We start from the raw sequence: 21,738 nt of genomic DNA, 5'->3' as shown, positions 1-21,738 counted from the left end.
TATGTCCAAAATCCTGAACCACCCCTTTAAATCACAAATCAGTTTTACAGTTACAAATCCTGATAAACACACACACAATACATATGAGACACTTCTCAGCCCTATAGGTGGTGCAAAAGTCTGTGCACCTGTAGAAAATATTTGTAACTGTACGACAGCTTTTTGTGCGTAGAATATTGATTTGTAATTGTAGAATATATTTGTAATGGTAAAATATTTTTAACTGTAGGATGATTTGTAGCTGTAAAATCGGTACCCGTATAATAGATTTGTAAGTGTAGGGCATATTTGTAATATTGACAATGACTTGTACAGATCATTTTTACAGTTACAAATAATTTCTACAGTTAAAAATAGACACATACAAAACATTTGAGTCTAATATTCTTCCATAAAGCACACACTAACCCAGAGCAGTGAGCTGCCTTGCTACAGCGGTGCTCGGGGAGCAGTGGGGGGTTAGGTGCCTTGTTCAAGGGCACTTCAGCCGTTCCTACTGGTCGGGGATCGAACCGGCAACCCTCCAGTTATAGTATATTTAGTATTTAGTTTTGTTAGTTTTTCTACTGTCTCTATTGTACAGTGGAGTTTTGTTATATGTATATACTTATATTTACCCCTTCTGCTGTAAGTGCATGTTGTGTGTGATGTCTGTATGCTACTGAGGCTTTGAATTTCCCCTTGGGGATCAATAAAGTATCTATCTATCTATCTACAAGCCCGAAGCCCTAACCAGTAGGCCATGAATGCCTTTACCACATTTCAATTTCAATTACATTTTAATTATCTTTTTTTCCTTCACAAAAACTGTTGCAAAACAGCAATGTTAACCAGTCTTACGAGTCCCCAAACCAAAGACCTACTTCAAGTTCACCAAACTGCATATGGGTATTTAAGGTGTGTTGTAGGGTGTAGCAGCAAATGTAGAAGGCACTTACTCTAACCCAGAGATTCGATTACCATTCTGTGCTTTCCTCCACACCTCAGTGATGCCCCCTGCTTGGTGAGTTCCCACTATAATCACAGCCAGCTGGCCAGCAAACATCACAATGGTCTGAAACACATCTGTCCAGATGACTGCTTTCAAGCCTCCCTGTCATTACAGAAAATCAGAAAATACAAGATATATAGAATAGGCCATGGGCCAGAGGGAGGTACCCCCCACACACACACACTTTCCAAGGAAGCAATTATTTCTAAAAGGAATTTAAATGTTAACATTGAAAATGTTGGGATACACTACCTATTTCAGCCCCGTTAATAGGGGGCGCGACCCATGTAACTTTTGGAGACTAATATATTGTCTGAATAAAAGCCTGAATTGTATCTGTGTTTTCCTCCAAAAATGTGTAGGCTACTTTAAATGCGTCAGATGATATTGGTCACTCCCACTGACTGCTGTGATGTGATTTGTTCATTTGACACTCCCCTAATTACTAGGTATTTACCTAGTAAGTACGTGGAAAGTTTTGGCATGTTATAAGTATATTTGGCATGTTATAGGTATAAGTATAAGTATATATACTCTTTTGATCCCGTGAGGGAAATTTGGTTTCTGTATTTATCCCAATCCGTGAATTAGTGAAACACACTCAGCACACAGTGAACACACAGTGAGGTGAAGCACACACTAATCCCGACACAGTGAGCTACCTGCTACAGCGGCGCTCGGGGAGCAGTGAGGGGTCAGGTGCCTTGCTTAAGGGCACTTCAGCCGTTCCTACTGGTCGGGGTTCGAGCCGGCAACCCTCCGGTTACAAGTCCAAAGCCCTAACCAGTAGGCCACAGCTGCCCCCTAAACAGTAAAAATCACCACAGATAACATGAGGGTACAGAAACTACTTGTGAAATACTAAGAAACACCTAAACTATTACCTAGTAAGTATGTGAAAAGTTTTGGTATATTATTAGGTAATTACCACAGGTAACATGAAGGTAAGTACAAAGAAACTACATGTGAAACACTAAGAAACACCTAAACTATGACCAATACATTTCACAGCATTACTGGATAATTAGCCTACTACAGGTAAGTAAAGAGAAACTACAGAAACAAATACCAAGAAAAACTTCCACTATTACCTATTACCTTATGAGCGGGTTAAGCTGGTAATAACTCAAGATAGAATTGTGTACTTTCCATGAAAGTAAACAAGTAGTTCTTAGAAACACATTCTGTATTACCGATCATTGGAAGGTACAATTTTAATTATTCCAGGCTTATGTTAGTAAAAGCCCAGGTTTAAGAATGTTTTATCGAGAAGTTATAATAGAACTTTATAATAAATTAGGCGTACTTGTCATAATACTTGTCCACCGGTACACCCCATTCATAATGGGTATATTCAATGTACCTACCTGGTAACTTCTGAAACAATTGTATTTTCTTAAATACTGTCTTTTCTCCTGATGTTTTTAGAATTTACTCAATATGTAAACAGTAAATTGAAGCCATGTTTGTTTCCATAGTCTTACCTGGGTTTTACCATATAATATTTAAGAGAAATTAATTGAATTAAATCTGCAAAATCCTCTGCAATTAAAACAAACTTGAACCATGTATGTTCTGGCACATTACCAAGTTAAACATGGTAATTTATCGAATAAGTAAGATGAAACTGGGTAACACTTTATTTTAATGTGTCGTTGTTACAGTGTACCTACCTAATTAGGTACAGTGGTACAACCTGTGTAACAACATGTACTATCAGGTACTATCATTGTACTTGCATTATGTATTTGTGGGTACCTACATATAGTTGTTACATTGTAATACTGAGTGCTTTTACAAAACTTTGCCAATTTGCCTAAATTTTCATCAGAGGCAAAGAGCAGACCTGAGACCTGCTGGATGGGGTACATCTGGTCATGATAGATTTGATATACAAAGACAATAAGGCCTTGACTGGAGCTAAGAATGGTTTGTCTATCAAATCTATCATGACCAGATTTACCCCATCCAGCAGGTCTCAGGTCAGCTCTTTGCCTCTGATGAAAATTTAGGCAAATTGGCAAAGTTTTGTAAAAGCACTCAGTATTACAATGTAACAACTATATGTAGGTACCCACAAATACATAATGCAAGTACAATGATAGTATCTGATAGTACATGTTGTTACACAGGTTGTACCACTGTACCTAATTAGGTAGGTACACTGTAACAGCGACACATTAAAATAAAGTGTTACCTGAAACTGTACTGTAAAATGAAGCCTTGCTTGTTTCCATAGTATTTCCAGGTTCTTACCATACAAGTTCTAACATACAGTATGAATCATTTTCACATGAAATCAACACATATTTCCACCATGTACATCCTGCATTATTACCCAGTTAAACATGGCTATTTACCAAATAAGTTAGCTGAAACTGTACTGTAAAAGGAAGCCTTGCTTGTTTCCATAGTATTACTAAACTCTTACCATATAAGACTGACTACATTTATAAGTTATAAGTGAGAATGATTCTATTTTGCATAAAATCAACATTTATACCATAGCTACATATTCTGCACGACAGCCATTATGACATGACATAGCAAAAAAAAGCATTACAGAGAAATATTTTATAGTGACTTTTTATTTTACAGCCTATGTTAGAATGACTTTAAAAAACAATTTAACAAAGGCAAATGCTAGCCTCGAAACAATAAAGTAGGTTAAGTAACGTTATTCACGGTACCAGCTGGCTACGTTATAGGCGACCCGGTCGCGACGTTGTGGCAATTTTAATCATGGCACCAAATAAAAAAACTTTTGCGAGTGATCATAGCACAACTTTGTGGTATTATTCATTATTCACGGTGCCAGCTGGTTACGGCGACCATAATACGACCATATCAACATATGTTGATAATATATGGTGTTGGTTTAGAAAAAAGCCTAGAGCGCCCTCTCACGTCTGTAGACGGTAATGTTTCATGTAGGGTTCATGTCAATTCATACTGACTAACATTTAAAAACATGTTAAATTATATATGTTGACATATAAGTCGCCAGCCAAACTATGAAAAAAAGTGTGACTGCAGTCTGGATTGAGTGCTGACGTGGGGAGCTCTGATGGCGACGTCGGGAGCCATGAAGCAACAAACGGTCCTTGCTAAAGCCACCGAGCTGCTGATCAGCAGGAAGATTGCCCATCATGACTTCAGACTGTTGTTCTTCCGGTGCTCTGCTCTCCAGACTGCCAGTAAATTCTCTGAGTTGGTCAGTGAAAGAACTTTGTTGGTCTTGCATTGGCAGTTTCACGCGGGTCATCATTGCCCTTTTCAGCCGGTTGGAAATTGGACTAATTTTAACATGATTATTATTATTATTTTATTTATTTATTTTCAATTTACTGTGTTGTCTGTCTTGTATGTCTTAGTGTCACGGAACGCTGGCGACTACGCCCGCTCAATCCCGCATCTTTGTGTTTGTTATTTTTAAATGTGGTGTCATGTGGTGTCAACGCTGGCTTACTTAATTACCGCTCTGTCTGGCATTTTTTTGTCTTATTGTCTTTTGTTTTTTGTCAATGTCTTGTATGTGGAGCGCTTTGGGTTGCACTTTGTGCATGTTAAATGCGCTATACTAAATAAAACTGACTGACTTGACTTATAGTCCGGAAAATACTGTACTTTATTTGTCCTGTAGGAAATGTATCCTCTACATCGGCGTTTCCCAAATGGCGGCCCACAAGAACCAAATGAGTAGTCCCGCCGACATGTGTGTGTCTGGCATGTGCGGACAAAAATTATATTATTAATTAATTAATTAGTATTAATAAAGAGAATCCTTACTGAGAATCCTCACTGATTCTGTTATATGCGTCATATTTCTCATTCAAAATAGCAGAGTAATGCAAGTGATAGAAATAAAATAGGGGCATCCGACTAAAGGTCTGCTCTAAATGTTGTGTTACATCGCGCTACACACCACAGCACACCAACGGCTTCACGTCATGTAGGCCTACGGTCAGGATATTCCAATTGAAAATAATGTAGCTTAACTGATTTTATCGCTAATGCTTGCTCGCATCTTTTGTAGGACTTGGTGAGACGAGGTAAATGATAACTACGGTAATACATTTGGAACCGTCTGTAAGATTGTGGCCAAAACTGGTACTACAATCCTTTTCAAATTAGAGCGGTATATCCCCTCCCCCTCCCCTCTGACTGGCAGAGCTGGCAACCCGGATAAGTAGATAGGTGGATGGTGGCGCATCAGGCCAAAACACAACATGACAACATCAACATCAGTTGAGGGCTGCAACTTCACTTTTTAAATGACAATATCCTGGCTGGACTACTGTTGTCAGTGATAAGTATTTGAAATTAACATGATTTCTTAATGTCTAGTGACATATCAGGGCCATTTTATGATTAATTGAAATACATTTCTTACATACGGTTCCTTTAAGCAATGTGCCAAACACATTTATGCAAATTAAGCACACTGGTAACGTTAACTCTTAATGGTATCAACATATAAACATGGCAGGTGTGTAAGGATTTATATTAGCCTATCTCATTTTGCCAACACGTGTAAATGTGATACATTCCATGGTTAAATAATTTGTGATCTCACACTATCTAGCAAGGTAAACGCAGAATCATAGAAAGCTAAAGAATTTGGTATAGCAACAATGAAATCTACTGTAACCTAGCAAACTATGCAACAGAATCCATTCTAAAATCTTTAGCAATCTCATTATCTCTGAACATATTATGACACAGTCCATTTGTATGGGTTGTTTTCACATCCATTATCTTACATTGACATTGGCCAAATATTTTCAGATTTTTAAAATGTTAAGTTCCATGTTGGTCATTCCTGTAATTTTCTGATGTTTTGGTTTTTGCCCTATACCAGAATCCTTTTAGTATCAGCATCAAGATAATTTGAGCAGGTATCATATTGTCGCAATGTCGCTATTTTGCTTTCAGAGGTGAATGCTTTGGCCCTTGATTTGGCATGCTTGACATAATTTGGCCCTTGGAGCAGCGACTGCAAAGGCTCTGTCGCCCTTTTGCCTTAGCCGAGAGCTGAGGATGTGGAGAAGGTCTTTGTTGCCAGATCTAAGACACCTGGGGGCTGAATGGGGGTATATAGGGGTTTGTTTGGCTCTCAACGAAGGCGGTCGCATTTTCTTTCCCTCTCTTCCCCCTTACCTTCCCTGCTTTGCTCCTTTTGTCTCGTCTAGTCTACTGTCTTATACTCCAAGAAACTCTCTCCGCACTGCTCTCCAAACTTAAAATCATGGATTTGATCAACTGGTCTCTCAACACTTCTCGACGAGAAGCTTGGGTTCAGGGGAACTTGATGGATACTAGGATGATAACATCATGGAGAAGCTCACGGCTTTGCAAAGGCAATTGGATCGATTCGGAGACCAGAATGGACTAAGGGAGTAGTCGTGTAAATTGAAATGCGGCTACCAAACAATCCCAATTTTATCTGCTTTTGGCCCCCTCAACCAGCACTGGCCTCGGCCAAGCAGTGAGATGCTCTTGTGTTCCTTCCCCCACTTCCCACAGACACCTGCTGATTGTTGACTCTGTCTGGGACCTGATCAAGGCTGTCTCAATGGCAACTGGCTGTGTTATCGCTATGACAATCCTGCGGACTGAGGCACTAAGATTGTGATGCCAGGCGAAGCGACTCTTCAGGCCTACACATACACTAACTCCTACACATATATACAGATATGCAGTCACTACCCCCAGTCCCTCGCCGCTTTGTACTTCCAGTCTGACAAGCGGGTCTGTCTGTGTCCAGCGCTGACATGGCTGCAGGAACGGGTGGCTGCCCCTGTTGCAAGTCGTATGGGGTCATTCCATGTCAATTCAACCAGGGCCCACGCACTTAGGTCTCAAAAAATGTTTGTCAAAGTTCACAAGCCCACAGCGCAAGAACTAAACCATGTAGGAGGCTCAAATTTTGCATGCTGGTACATAAATTGGAATAGTATGTAGCAAAATCGTCACGTTTGGTCTGGATAATCCTGCATTGCCATAGCTGTCCCTCAAAGTTGATACAAATTTTATTGGAGTTTTTGGCTGGGCTCTGTTTAAGCCTTCAGAAGACATATTTGTACTCAACATAGGCTCTTGATTTATTTTCCTTACTGAGATAAGTAGAAACACTCTCACAAAAAACAATGAACAGAACATAAATTCCTTCAGGGTCTGAACAGCAGACTTTACAAGTCTAAAAAATCATTTTGGTTCTCATTTTCAGAGCACCCAAACACCTTGTGGGAATATACAAAGATTTTTTAAATATTTTTTTCTTTATTCTCCATGATCTTTTCTTTTTTTAAAACACCAATTTGACTTGTCTTATGCAAATCTTTCTTTTTCACTTTCCACCCTGAACATGGGCAAAATGCACCATTGACATCAATATGTTTTGTATAGAGCTACCACAGGTTACTTTCAACCTGGTTAATACAACCACAGGTATGAAGACTTGCGTTTCGCTTTGCTCCACATTGCGCCCGGAGCACAATAAGGCCCTAAATGAGATTTGACATGAATTAAAACATGATCAAGATTTATTTAAAACTCTATAAAGGCCTACGCACACGGCCGGCGACACGATGGCGACTACGCCGCTCCATCCGGCATCTTTTGTCTTGTTGTTATGTGTCTTGTTTGTGGAGCGCTTTGGATTGCACTATGTGCATGTTAAATGCGCTTTAAACATAAATCTGACTTGACTTGACTTGACTTATGGCAGACGACCGGCAAAATGGAATAGAATCTATTGAAGTGAATGGTGCAACGCACACAGCAAGTGGAACGATACAGTGACCGTTGCTGTCGCTCGACCCTTTTCTATTTTTCAGGGCGTTTTCGATACGTCATATCAATGGGACTAAAATAGCTAGTGCATCCCAAAAATCTCAATTCAAATTCAGCATATCAATATCTAGAATTCTCCAAAAAAAACTTTCATTGGGAGGTGGGTTGGGGTGGGGTGCATTGTAGCTCCCTATGGCCAATGGCCAAGAAGATACTGGGTGAAAACAATGCATTTTAAAAACTGATCAATACTTACAAGAGTTGTATACAATGTGCAGACTAAACCCATGGCTAGCACAGCTCCCCAGAGATCAAATCCTGTCACTATATAAACACAGAGTTCAAACATTAGAACAGTTCTTAATAAAATGGCAATGAACAGTATCATTTTCTCAAGAGTGTGTTCCATTTTCACCTGCATTAAGAGCCAGTGCAGGGGCATACAGGACAACTCCCATGTAAATTACCTACAGTAGCAAAACATCATGAAAATATTAATAGCAAAACACCATGTGTTTTACAAAATTTACAAAAAACAAAAACAAATGAGAATTGCAAAAAAACAGTCACCATCTGAAAAATGAAAGTCACTGTCCCACAGATGCGGACTGTTTTGTTGAATCGCAATTCCAGGTACTGCAGCAGACAAGAGACATAAGGGAAAAAATATCAGCAAAACAGGAGCATCAACTATTTACCTCCCCATCAGCATACTCCCAGATCTATCAGTGTGGTTAATTAATCAAAACTCCGGGAAGAAATCTCTGACCTTTCTCTTTCTGCTAACCATATCTTCCAGCCAATGCCATCGAGGAGGCGCTATAGATCTCTGTCTGCTAAAATATCCTGATTAAAAAAACATTTTCACCCACTACACACTTTTGTTGCAAATGCTGTCTTAAGAGTTCATCTTTGACATCATATTGCACTGTAGATTGTCTGTTGTGCTAATCATTGTTGCTAATGTCTAATGTCTATGTTTCTGACACTGAATTTAGCTGTGTCAAAAGCAAATTCCACCAACCTCGGTCGTGTGGTCATATGATTATGATTCTAATGTGATTTAACACAGAGATGCATAAAACATTTTAATAACTTATTATTAAAGCTAAGCTAAGATTATTTCTTAGCTTAGTATTTCTTCTTACAGACTTCTTAAAAGTAAATGTACAACTACATGTTAAAACAGTCTTAACAGAAACTGTTCTGCACCAACCGTCATACACTCCACAAACAACATTAAGGCTTTTGAATTTCTGGTACCTCATAAGCACTAGACAGGCGAAGACGGTAGAAAACAGGGATGAATATGTGTGCAGGAATGAGCAAACCCAGGAAGTAAGAGCACCCCAAGAACCAGTACTGGGTACCATGGGTGTAGACTTCTGAGGGGGCCCCCAGAATGGCAACAGCAGACTGGAAAGTGGCTAGCAGGGATAGTGAAACAGGAAAGCAACTCATGCTGCGGTCAGCCAGAAGAAATTCCTGTGTGGTCCGTTGACGTCCACCAGAAAATGCATAAAACAGCCCAATCCCAGTGGAGGCCACCAGGAGGATGACAAAAATCACGTAATCCAGTGTGGTAAAGTGCATCTGGACCACATCTCCCATGATGTCTAATGTCAATGGGAACACCTGCACAGTTTGAATTCAAGACTATTTCCCTGAGATTACAAACATTTGATCCTCTTCAAAAGCCTCTGAAGACTCCGTTCTGAAAAAAAAGTTAAAATGCAAAAAAGTTCAAACAAGTTAGATAAAATAACATTTACAATAGGTATACTATATATTAGAATGGCTAACTGATTAACAACTAGCTAACAAAGCTGTAAAGGAGACTTAAATCTGCTGACAGACTGTATCTCCTTCTATCTGACTCTTGTGTGGAAACTGTGATACCAACAAAACAGGTCAAGATATATCCAAATGACAAGCCTTGGGACACCAAGGACCTGAGACACTGCCTAAATAACAAGAAAGCAGCGTTTCTGCAGGGAGACAGACACAGAGTCAAAGAGCTGAAGAGTGAGCTGAGAAGGAAGACCAGACTGGCCAAGCTCCATTATAAAAACAAAGTGGGGAACAAATTCACCACTGACAATGCAAAGGAAGCAAGGCAGACTTATATTCTTAACTTCCAGCCCCATTTTGAGTTTTTTGCCCGACATTGCACATCATCTACTTAGGATGCTCACTGCTCCCACATACTTTGGCCCATTATCAAATGCTTAACCTTTTTGGAAACTTAGACCCAGCAGAATTCACAGAAACCGTGTGAGAATTCACATTAACTGTGTGATGTACTGGCAACGAGTTACAGAGGCTTGAATGTTGTTTTTTCTTTGATCCGGTAGCATACATGAAATGAAGCATAAACACAACAAATCAAGAAATATATTTTTGCTGTTCCTTTAAATTAATTCTTATAGGTCTGTAACATTTGTAAAACACCAAAAAATATATAGAATTTTCTCTGCTAAGAGAAAATATAGAATATAGAATTTTCTCTGCAAAGATATGGTTAGTCAACTACCCTTGATGTAACTGTTATGATAAAAGCCATAATAAGAGTCGGGAAAAAGGGTAGTTAGGTGAGGATGACCTAAAGGTTTCACTATAGACGCAAAAGCAAGCTTTATAACTTACCAAGACAAAACTGATATTTAACGTAGCAGTGGCCTCACACTGAGAAACTTAGGCTTTGCCAGACAAAAAGCCAATAAATGTTCCCCTTTCCCCCATTTTCCCCAAAATCTGTGAATCCACTACACTTTTCCCATTTGTATGTTCTTTCCCTTAACATTCACTGATTAAAATATCTTCTTGTGGTTGGTTGAATTGAAAATGAAAATACAGCAGTTCTTACCTCGGGATACTGAGCAGACCATTAAATGACAAAACAAGGAGGTCTACTTCTTCTCATGATGTACACTTATTAACCTGGGCATGGGAAGCAGCATTTCAAGGTAACTAAACAGTACCAGATGGGCTGGTGGGTGTTTGCAAAATTTGCATAAACGTAGGTGGTCCAAGATAGCTTTCCCCTAAAAAAGTAAAAATAGAATAGTTTATGACATGGTGCAAAACATGATTTCCTGTGCTACCTGACTGACAACTAATAATCATTCCATAAAACTATGATTAAGTGTCTATCCATGCCATGTAACTACTATTGTAACCAAATGTCACTAAGTACTCCCTGGAACCTCCACACACTATCATCGAATGTAATACAACCTGGGAGTAAAGGGAGTGTAAATACCATTGTGTTAAAAATGAACTTCTGGACTCTGTACTGCCAATAGTCTTGAGCCCTGATCAGACACTGGAAAATAAGTCACGTTCCAAAAGTTTCACATGCACATAACTAGGGTTGAAGGTTAATTGCACTCATCTAGTGAGGGTTGCATATCTACACTTTGGTGTGTTTCAAGGTCAGATTGTAAGGGTGTACCAGATACAAGGTATTAAAACTGCACATGAATGAAAAAAAAAACATCAATCAAAATTCCAGGCGAAAGCGGTAGATTCATATAATGCCTGCCAGGTATCACTCCCTACAAGTACTATACGCATCATGATAAATCATATCACAAAAGTCATGTATGATAAGAGTATCATGATAGTACTGTTGGAAGTCATTAATTTAGTAATTACAAAGGAATTACCATATTTTCCAGACTATAAGTCGCACATTTTTTCATAGTCATAGTCAGGTGCGACTTATATATCAACATATATATCATTTAACATGTTGTTAAATGTTAATTCCTGCTGACTGACATGAATCTCTGCATTAACCAAGGTAACATTACCGTCTACAGCCATGAGAGAGCACTCTAGGTTTGTGACTCACTGGCTTATGTTAATTTAGCCTATTCAGCTTCCCAGGCACTTCCCATGTTCAACACAGCCAACTGCTAGCATTTCGCTAATCGCTAGCATCTAGTTCTTGGTCTTGGATTTCGCGAAATAAATTTCTAAATAAATGCGACTTATAGTCCACTGCAACTTATACATGTTTTTTTCCTCTTCATGATGCATTTTTTTGACTGAGTATGGAAAATACGGCAAGCTTTTTATTCAACCACCTTTCATATAAAAAAAAACATCTGAAATGTATTTGCCACTGTAGTCCAGAGGTGATAAGTATAACTATATATACTTTTTTGATCCCGTGAGGGAAATTTGGTCTCTGCTTTTAACCCAATCGGTGAATTAGTGAAACACAAACAGCACACAGTGAACACACAGTGAGGTGAAGCACACACTAATCCCGGCGCAGTGAGCTGCCTGCTTCAACGGCGGCGCTCAGGGAGCAGTGAGGGGTTAGGTGCCTTGCTCAAGGGCACTTTAGCCGCGGCCCTCTGGTCGGGGCTCGAACCGGCAACCCTCCGGTTACAAGTCCAGAGTGCTAACCAGTGGGCCACGGCTGCCATTTGATTGAGCTGTTTTTAAAAGATCAATGTGCAGAAACCTCCTGCAAAAACACATTGAAATACAGCTGCAGGTAGCAATGTGGTCAAATCCCAATCCTCCCCCACCTTTCTTATGCAGCCCTTGCCCAATCCTCCCCCACCTTTCTTATGCAGCCCTTGCCCCCATACATGCACAAATAGGCTGACACCAGACATAATTTCACTGCATTTCTTACTTCCAGTAACTATATGCATGTGACAATAAACTTCCTTGTATCCTTGTATCCTTGTACTAGACATGTGTAATGTTTTAAATAGGCTACATCAATACAATATATAATATGTGAAGTGAAACTGAAAAGGCCATAATAACCTTTGACTAGTTTTAGGCTACTTATTGTTAAATTGCAATGTGAGCGGCAGCCAGCAGGGGAGGATACGTCGGCAGGATTATTTAGAGGCCGTGCTTTTCCGTGCCAAGTATGTTTTAAAATGTAACGTGATTTTAAAATTGACCCTTCCAAGGTCCTTCCGCCCTCCTTAGTTACTGTTCCTAGGACTGTCAAGCTTTTGCACCCTGCACATCTATTACATAAGGGGAGAACCGAGACTTTTTAATGAAAAGTTTTTCGCTAGCTATTGCACAGTCCTATTGCATGGCATGCATGCCACACAAGATTTTCAGCGCTATTGCTAGTAGGCTACGGAGGAGAAAGGGCCCGTGAGCTAAAGCAATTGTTTTTCAGTCTTTGAACAATCATGCACAAACCATATGGGATGACACAGAATAGCAACATAACTTTTGCAAAGATATGCTTCCATTGGTTACATCAGAAGAGCAAGCTTTTTTCTTTTACTGTCTATGCGTGCAAGTAGTGTGTATGCAGTGTAGTGTGTTGAATGAGAAAAGGATTCGGAGCCAAAGGCAAAAATTTAACCTAGCTACAATTTGTAAGGTATCACCAATATCAAGTAAATGTTACAGATGTATGGTCTACAATTAAGTAAGGGATAATGTATAGAACGCCGGTTATTATGGGGAAAATAAGTCCCGACAGGGCAAACCGGTCTTGTTTCGCCCTGAAGGGACTTATTTTCCCATGATGACCGGCGTTCTATACATTATCCCGCTTATTATACGGCTACTTGCCAAAACGAAAAAATAAACTCCATGATATGTCTCTTTACACTTATTTGTTACCGTTTCGTCGTGGCTTTTGCTGAGAAACAAATAGTTAGCAACACACGCTGAACTTGAATCAAACATTCTTTAGAACACAGCTGATCAACCGTCTGCTTTCAGTTTTGTGCAAGTTCCAAGCACAAACTCCGTTGCAATTGACAGCGGTCATTCTTGTTTTCAGAGGTCCTTTCCCAAGAAATAATGACCGCTAGAACTTTCGGAAATCCCATTCAAGTCAATGGAGCATTCTACTTGCATTGTGAAGAGCCGTATAATAAATATCTATTAAAAATGTCACAATGGAGGATGTTTTAGAGCGTGATCTGCAGGCGACTTTTTGGTTTGGCTATTTTTAGAAAGTGCACTGCAGATGACTCATAGGAGTCCCGTGGGCACCGTGTTGGAGACCCCTGGGCTATGGTGTTTGTTAAAATAAAAAAAGATCAAAATTTGGATTTCTCGATGCACATTGCCTACCTTGGCACTGACCCCACTGCACGTCACTGGTCCACACAGTTTTTGGTGTATCTAAATCAAAGCACTGAGATATCATAACATTGCTGATGAAATCCATCTGATAATTTTTTGTAATGCTTGCTCTGAAGATCATTTGTATGGAACTCGACTTCATCCAAGGACTCTAACGGTACCTCATTTTTGAAAATCGGACATACGGGTCAAAAGTTAAACATACGGACAACTACTATATATTTATAGGCTGTTGCTAGGTTAATTAGCATGGTTGCTAAGGTGTTGCTAGGGTACATGTGGTGGTTGCTATGCTAAATAACGTGGTTGCTATGGTGATTGCTAGGTAGTCATGTTGGTTGCTATGGTGGTTGCTAGGGTCACATTATAGTGGTGGTTGCTAGGTTGTTGCTAAGGTAATTAAGATGGTTGCTAGGGTAATTGAAGTGGTTGCTATAGTGTGCTAAATAACGTGGTTGCTATTGTGATTGCTAGGGTAGTCATGTTGGTTGCTATGGTGGTTGCTAGGGTCACATTATAGTGGTGGTTGCTAGGTTGTTGCTAAGGTAATTAAGATGGTTGCTAGGGTAATTAAAGTGGTTGCTATAGTGTGCTAAATAACGTGGTTGCTATTGTGATTGCTAGGGTAGTCATGTTGGTTGCTATGGTGGTTGCTAGGGTCACATTATAGTGGTGGTTGCTAGGTTGTTGATAGGGTAATTAAGATGGTTGCTATGGTGTTGCTAGGGTAATTAGGAGGGTTGCTAGGGTGTTGCTAGGGTACATATGGTGGTTGCTATGCTAAATAATGCGGTTGCTAGGCTATCATGTTGGTTGCTATGGTGGTTGCTAGGGTCACATTATAATGGTGGTTGCTAGGTTGTTGCTAGGGAAATTAAGGTGGTTGCTAGGGTGTTGCTAGGGTACATTTGGTGGTTGCTATGCTAAATAACGTGGTTGATATGGTGGTTGCTAGGATTAAAGCCAAACCATGTGTATACAGGTCATGTACATGGTCTACTGTGGATCTACAAAGATCTGTTTGACATGGATTGGCTTCAAAAAAGATGTGACAGCGCGGACATGACTTGTATACACATGGATTGACATGGATTAACTGCTTAATGCTGTGAAATCTCTATTTTAATTGTGTGTTTCCAATGGCATGGAACTCGGCTTCATCCAAGGATTCCAGCGGTACCTCATTTTTGAAAATTGGACATACGGGTCAAAAGTTACATTCACACAACTTCACAGACACAGACAGACAGCCCAGCCCAGCTTCATAATTATTCAGCTGCCAGATTGCTTAGAACTATATTATTACTGTTATACTGTTCTTCCTAGGCTTCTTGTTCTTCTTCATCATCTTATTATTATTATTATTATTATTATTATTATTATTGTTCCGCTTACCACTTTTTCTGTAAGCTATTCAGCTTGACCCATTAAACTTAGAAACTTCATTCAAACTTTGTAACATAGGTATTTTAAAGCAACTTTCGCCAAAATGCATCCAAGGGTGTTTTTGTGAATGTACCCGAGTCAAACTTTCGTTTAAAAGCATAATTACGTCCAAAGCACCACTTTTAAGCTTGTCCGTGTTGTCGTTTTCGGGTCAAATGGCCTTCTGAATGGGAATCGTAGGGGTACTATTTTGATACATGATCGCGTCAAAATCGCTATTTTTAAAACACTAAGAAGGCTCGACACAACCTTGATCAAAGTATCATCGGTGTTTTTTCACATGAACTTGAGCATTGAGAAAGGTTTTGGAAAACTCACTCCTTGACTGGCAAGATGGCGGCGAGCAGAAAAACCAAGTGATTTGAGGCCAGTAAACACTCATTTATCTGCAGTGACCATTTTAAAGAAGATGACTTTGACAGAACTGGACAGAATATCAGGATCAGAGACGGAGTTATTCCATCTGTCTTCCCTTTTCCAGCTCACCTTCAAAGGGTACAGTTTGAACTAAAGTGAATTATGGTAAAGTAAAAGGTTTTTTACGTATGTTATTATAACCAGTAAGCGTGTTTCTATCCAACTTCCTAATGTGCCTTTTAATTTATTTTGTTTTGCTGATGCCAAAAGTTTCGCCAACAACTCTGTAGGCCTAGTCGGCACACGTCGCAAGTTTATACAAATAGTGCAGTGCCCGTCCAAACATGCCATTTATGTAACCCGTAGCCCAATTACATGCCTGCAGATATGATTTAAAAATAGAATGATAGGGAAAAACATCATTCCGGCTAAGCAATAATGAATACTGAATATTATATTAGCCTGTAATTAATGTGCAATGGCTATAATGGCTTTATATTTAATGGCTTTATATTTAAAGGCTATAATGTTTATTGTTAAGCTTATTGAATAACTTCCTGATACTGAAGACAAACCATTTTGTGGAATGATGCATCATCGTTTGAGATTTGCAACGATGTGACTCAAAAACAGTCTTTGGTAGCATAAGTGATGTCGCTCTGTCTGCCACTTGTTGTCTAGCTGTGGCACGTCTTCTGAAACGTTGTTAAATTCAGGACCATTAGCACTTTAGCACTCGTTTAAACTGACCACAAGGGGTCTCTCAAATACTAGCCTCCTATATTCAGAGCTGTCTATATAGAGCAGTGTTTCTCAAAAATGTGGCCTGTGGACCACTGGTGGTCTGCAAACTATCTCAAGTGGTCTGCGAGCAGATGTGGTAAAATATAATATAGATGAGTTGTTTGCAATATTGAACCAATTTGTATGTAAATCCAAATAGTTCTGCAACACTGCCTATGTAAGCTACGCCAGTTTACATTATATGAATCCTCTGGCAAGTAGCAAAGACAATAAACAAGGTGGTTCATTGAGTAGGCCAATTGTATAATATACTGTTTTTATTGGTTAAGTGGTCCTTGGTCTAAAAAAAAACTTTATGAAACGAGTGCCCCGCATGGATTATTCTCTGTACATTCTAATGATGATTGGTAGTTGTAGTTTAACTATTATATATATATCCTCCAGAATTATTGGCACCTCTGCTAAAGTTGACTAAAAAGAAAATCATCTTTTGGAAATTGATCTTAATGCCTTAAGCAAAAAAATGAGGAAATATCCAACCTTTAAGGACACCAATTTTCTTTGTGAATGAATAATGTATCATAAATAAATAAATAAATACATGTTCTTCCTTAATATACAATAATAATAATAATAATAATAATAGAGGCAAGCAGATTTTGATTCTTAAAGGTGCTCTAAGCAATGCTGGGTAACGTCACTTCTGTTGACAAAACAGAGAGCTAGCTCGCTACTCGCATCTCGTCTGTGATTTGCTGGAATAGTTTGTTGGAAATGTTTTCATGGGCTAGGTTTGCCCAGGTTGTTTTTGTTGTCATTTTTGGAGCCTGGTCTGTCCACAGAGATCATGTTTTTTTACAGTGTATTCAGGACACAGACAGCTAGCGGTTGGTTAGGTGATGTTTGCAGTAAGTGACATAAAATGTTTTAGCCTAAAAAACGCATAGCATCGCTTAGAGCACCTTTAAAGGCCATTTATTTCATGGATCCGGGATACTATGCATTCTGATAAAGTTCCCTTGGCCTTTGGAATTAAAATAGCCCCACATCATCACATACCCTTCACCATACCTAGAGATTGGCATGGTTTTATTTCAGTTAGCCCAGGGCTCCAGATTAACTTTTTGCATTGGTGCGCCTAACTGTTTTTATTTAGGTGCACCAGCACAAAATTTAGGTGCACCCACATTTTTTATCTGGTCACCTTTTAATCGCTCTCCATATACATTTATCTGAGTTGTTGACAGAGTATGAACTGGGAATGACCGTATTGGGCGAAACAGTAGCCCTACTTTTCTTAACAAAAAAACTCTATGGGTCTATTGTCTTCATTTTTTGTTGGCTGTTTTGTCACGTTTATTTCCTTTATCCGTTGCTGATTCTCTGGTGCTCAGGTCGCCAATCAGAGGCAAAGACCCGCCCCATCTCTGTCTCTGGTTTAGACCACGATATGATCCTACCATGAGTGTGAGTTCAGTCAAAGGTAGTGTTGTCACAATACCAAAATTATTGTTTTGATACAGTGAAAGAATTGTATTAAGAAGTGAAACCAAGTGAAGAATTTGAAGATGCTTCTTAAAAATTTGATTTGATTTGGGGGCTCCCACCACCTTGACGCCAGTGGCTATCCTAGACTCTGCTCAATCCTCCACACACACAGAAAATGATGGCTTATGTCATATGTTTGTAATAAGGTATTGTTTTGTTTCTAATTTCAGGGTATTGTGATACTTTTCCAGTACCAAGGAAACATTTTAGAGGCCGTTTACACGACACCGCCGGGTGAATTTTCTCTTACCGTTTTCACACCTTTAACGACTCCGGCAAGAAAAAACCTTGCGTGTACACACAGAGGTGTAACCGGCTAAATGTGCTGTAGTGCATATGCCAGACCAGTCGATGGCGCCGCTGTGCAGAAGCTTCGCGATAATTTCGCGTGAATCGCATAGAAGAAAACATTGTTAAAACTATTATGTCTATGGTTAAAACCGTTTGTTAAGCCAGAGAATGTCTAATAAGTGCTCTGGTTAAGCAAGTCGCATGAAATAAAGAGACTACAGACAATTCGGTTTTCAATTCAACTGTTAAACTAATAAAGTTCATTTTCAAGGTATGTGACTGCTATGTGAAATTTCAAATGCTTAGCCTACGCATTGCATTAGGTCTGAGCACCACTGGAGAAAACACTAACATGCAGTAAGCTAATGTTTAACTAAGTTAAGCTAACGTGTGCTTCTAACTTAGCCACTAAAGGCTGATAGGCTACATTGTGCACATAAATCATAACAGGGGAAAGAAAAACATTTTAATATGATAAATAAATGGTTTGGTTTGTTTTGACAAGCAACATGTCAGGTCGAGTGCCGTGGCTGAGTTGAGAGGTGGGGCTATGTCGTCATAAAGTTGCCGGGCCGCACCTACAGGCGTCTACACGGGCGAAAGTTGGCCGGCGGTTTCAAAAGTTCCCCGCCGAAGCCGGTTTCAAAAGCTATCGGTTTCAGTCTCCTAAACTGCCGGCGTCGTGTACATGCAAGGCGTAACCGTTAACAAAACCTCACCGGTTTCACAAAAACCAGCGTCGTGTGCACGGCCCCTAAGTCGCACCCTTAACAATTTTGGTCGCACTCTGGAGCCCTGTAGCTTATTAGCTGGTTTGATTTGCAATGCTAAACCCCCACCACCTAATCTCAGTCGACATGAGAAAAAGGCTCTGGCATTGCTCAGCAAGGATGATAACATCACCATTCCATAAGCTGACAAGGGGAGATGCACAGTGGTTTTGAACACAGAGGATTATCACTCTAGAGTAACCACCCTCCTGAGTAACCACCAGTGACAACACTTAAAGAGATCCCACTAACAAATATATTAGAAACAAGTTATCAGTTGCTTACAGACACTGGAAAAACAAGGAGTGGTAGATTTCAGCCTATATTACCACCTTTACCCAGGAGAAACCACACCTTGTCTGTCTACCAAAAATACATAAGGAGAACTACCCCCTCAGACCCATCGTCAGTAGCATTACCTCAGTTACATACAATATTGCAAAATACCTGGCCACCATATTAGCACCACTGGTTGGCAACTCTAATCATCACAAAATTCCAAGGACTTTGTGGATAAGGTCTGTGGACTTTAATTGGAGGCGAAAGAAACCATGGTGTCATATGATGTTAAATCCTTGTTCACATGCGTGCCAACTACATCGGCAGTAAAGACTGTGAGGGAGTGATTGTGCCATGACCACACACTTTACAAGACAGAACACAACTCAATCCAGACCAGGTGTGCTCAATGTTGGAGCTATGTTTGAACAGCACCTATTGTAAATACAAGGATGTCTTTTATAGACAGAAACATGGCTGTGTGATGGGCTCCCCTGTGTCCCCGATTGTGGCCAATCTATACGGAGAAAGTGGAGAGGAAGGCATTAGAGACCTACAAGGCAGAGTCCTGCAACGGGTCGGGTACCCGCAGAAAAGTTGCTAAAACGGGTAAATTATGACGTCCCTAAAATTTACGGGCGGGTATGCGGGCGGGAAAAGAACTCCTTGCGGGCGGATACGATGATAACCAAAACAGTATAGAAATAAAACATCATTGAAAAATATGTGAAATATTTGTATATCTAAATTACCATTACCACATATGTGTTTTAGTCAACGATACGACACTTGACCCATCACATCAGTACTGCGACTTTTGAATTATTTGTTTGATGCATCTATGTGTGAAAACATTAAACAATATAACCGCCTCAGTAGTTGGGCGCAAGAGAGTAGGCTACAATGGATGAAGTCAAGGTAAAGTTGGCTAGTGGCAGGCTCAGGTTGTTTTTTTCTTGTTCTCTTTGTTTCATTAACAGGTCCATTTTATTTGACAGATCTGATCACTCTAAAAGCAAACGAATCTGGCAATCCACAAAAACAATAAAACAGTTCATGAGCGATTCTGGCCTTGGCGATTGTTGGCGGCTTCAGCACCCAGACTCCAAATGCTACTCTTTTTTTCTCTCGGTCCACCACTCCTATTCCGTATTGATTATTTTCTAACCAGCAACTCTATAATGAAAAATATCTCTGATTCAACAATTCATCCCATAGTCATTAGCGATCATGCCCCAGTTTCAATTAAATGGAACATAACTAACCAACAGCGACCAATTAGCAAATGGCGTTTTAATACATCCCTCTTACAAGACCCAAATTTCATCAGTTTTGTTGGGAGAGAGTGGGCATTCTTTCTAGAAATGAACGACTCCCCTGAATCATCTCCTTCCCTTCTGTGGGAAACAGGAAAAGCAGTACTCAGAGGAAGAATCATCTCATATTCAGTATACAAAAAAAGAAGGAAAAAGAACAGGAAGTAGAACTCAACAATAAAATTAAACAGTTAGAAGAAACCAATGCAAGCAACCCAACTGAAGAAACACAGGCAAAACTTATGAAACATAAATTCAAACTCAATGAAATGCTCAATAAACACACTCAATTTATGATTCACCGTCTAAGGCAGGAAAACTTCCACCATAGCAATAAATCAGGTAAATACTTAGCAAATCAAATCCAACGTAACAAAGAAAAATCAACAATCCCGGTCATAAAGAACTCAGCAGGGAAGCTAACCAGCTCACCTGAAGAAATAAATCATATTTTTTACCAGTTTAACAATAAACTATATTCTTCAGAAATAAACCCCAACCAGGAATTCATAGACTCTTTCCTAAACAGCATCAAATTACCACAACTCAATGAGACCGAAATAAAAAACCTGGAATCACCTATAACTCAATAAGAACTGTTTGATGCCCTGAAACAGATGCCCGATAATAAAGCACCAGGTCCGGATGGCTTTCCCAAACAATTTTGGACCATCTTAGCTCCACTTTTCATCAGAATGATTAATGAATCAAAACAGAAAGGACGTCTTCCAACTAGTTCCACCACAGCCTCAATTTCACTGCTCCTCAAGCCCAATAAGGACCCAACATTGCCATCCAGCTACCAACCAATCTCTCTCCTCAATGTGGACAATAAGATAATCGCAAAAATGCTAGCACACAGATTAGCAGAGGTCACCCCATCCATTATCCACCCAGACCAAACAGGCTTCCTTAAAGGTAGAATTTCATCCACCAACACCCGCAGACTGTTAAATATAATGTATCACTCCACAAATTTTCAAGATAATACCATCATAGCAACTCTGGACGAGAAAAAAGCTTTTGATAGGGTGAACTGGAATTTCCTGTTTTCCACATTAGGGAGGTTTGGCTTCGGGGAGTCGTTCATTAACTGGATTAAACTTCTATA

General features: G+C 39.7%; 1 protein-coding gene across 5 annotated transcripts in view; it reads right to left on the bottom strand.

Annotated features, from left to right (window-relative positions):
• The window catches only part of slc5a6a (solute carrier family 5 member 6a), a 108,029-nt gene that overhangs the window by 68,312 nt on the left and 17,979 nt on the right, over positions 1-21,738 (bottom strand). For 4 of the 5 annotated variants that reach the window (XM_048250379.1, XM_048250384.1, XM_048250381.1 and 1 more), the window contains exons 2-7: positions 10,653-10,830; positions 9,050-9,500; positions 8,357-8,422; positions 8,202-8,253; positions 8,043-8,110; positions 939-1,093 (exon numbers count right to left, since the gene is read on the bottom strand). In XM_048250379.1, the coding sequence (XP_048106336.1) occupies positions 939-1,093; positions 8,043-8,110; positions 8,202-8,253; positions 8,357-8,422; positions 9,050-9,397 (689 nt within the window). In that variant the 5' untranslated portion in view covers positions 9,398-9,500; positions 10,653-10,830. Of the gene's footprint in view, positions 1-938; positions 1,094-8,042; positions 8,111-8,201; positions 8,254-8,356; positions 8,423-9,049; positions 9,501-10,652; positions 10,831-13,864; positions 13,916-21,738 lie in introns of all 5 variants that reach the window. The other variant, XM_048250380.1, reaches the window with a different exon arrangement.

The sequence above is a fragment of the Alosa alosa genome, chromosome 8, assembly GCF_017589495.1.
Source record: "Alosa alosa isolate M-15738 ecotype Scorff River chromosome 8, AALO_Geno_1.1, whole genome shotgun sequence".
NCBI lineage: Eukaryota > Metazoa > Chordata > Actinopteri > Clupeiformes > Clupeidae > Alosa > Alosa alosa.
This window is presented reverse-complemented; position numbering and strand designations above follow the sequence as displayed.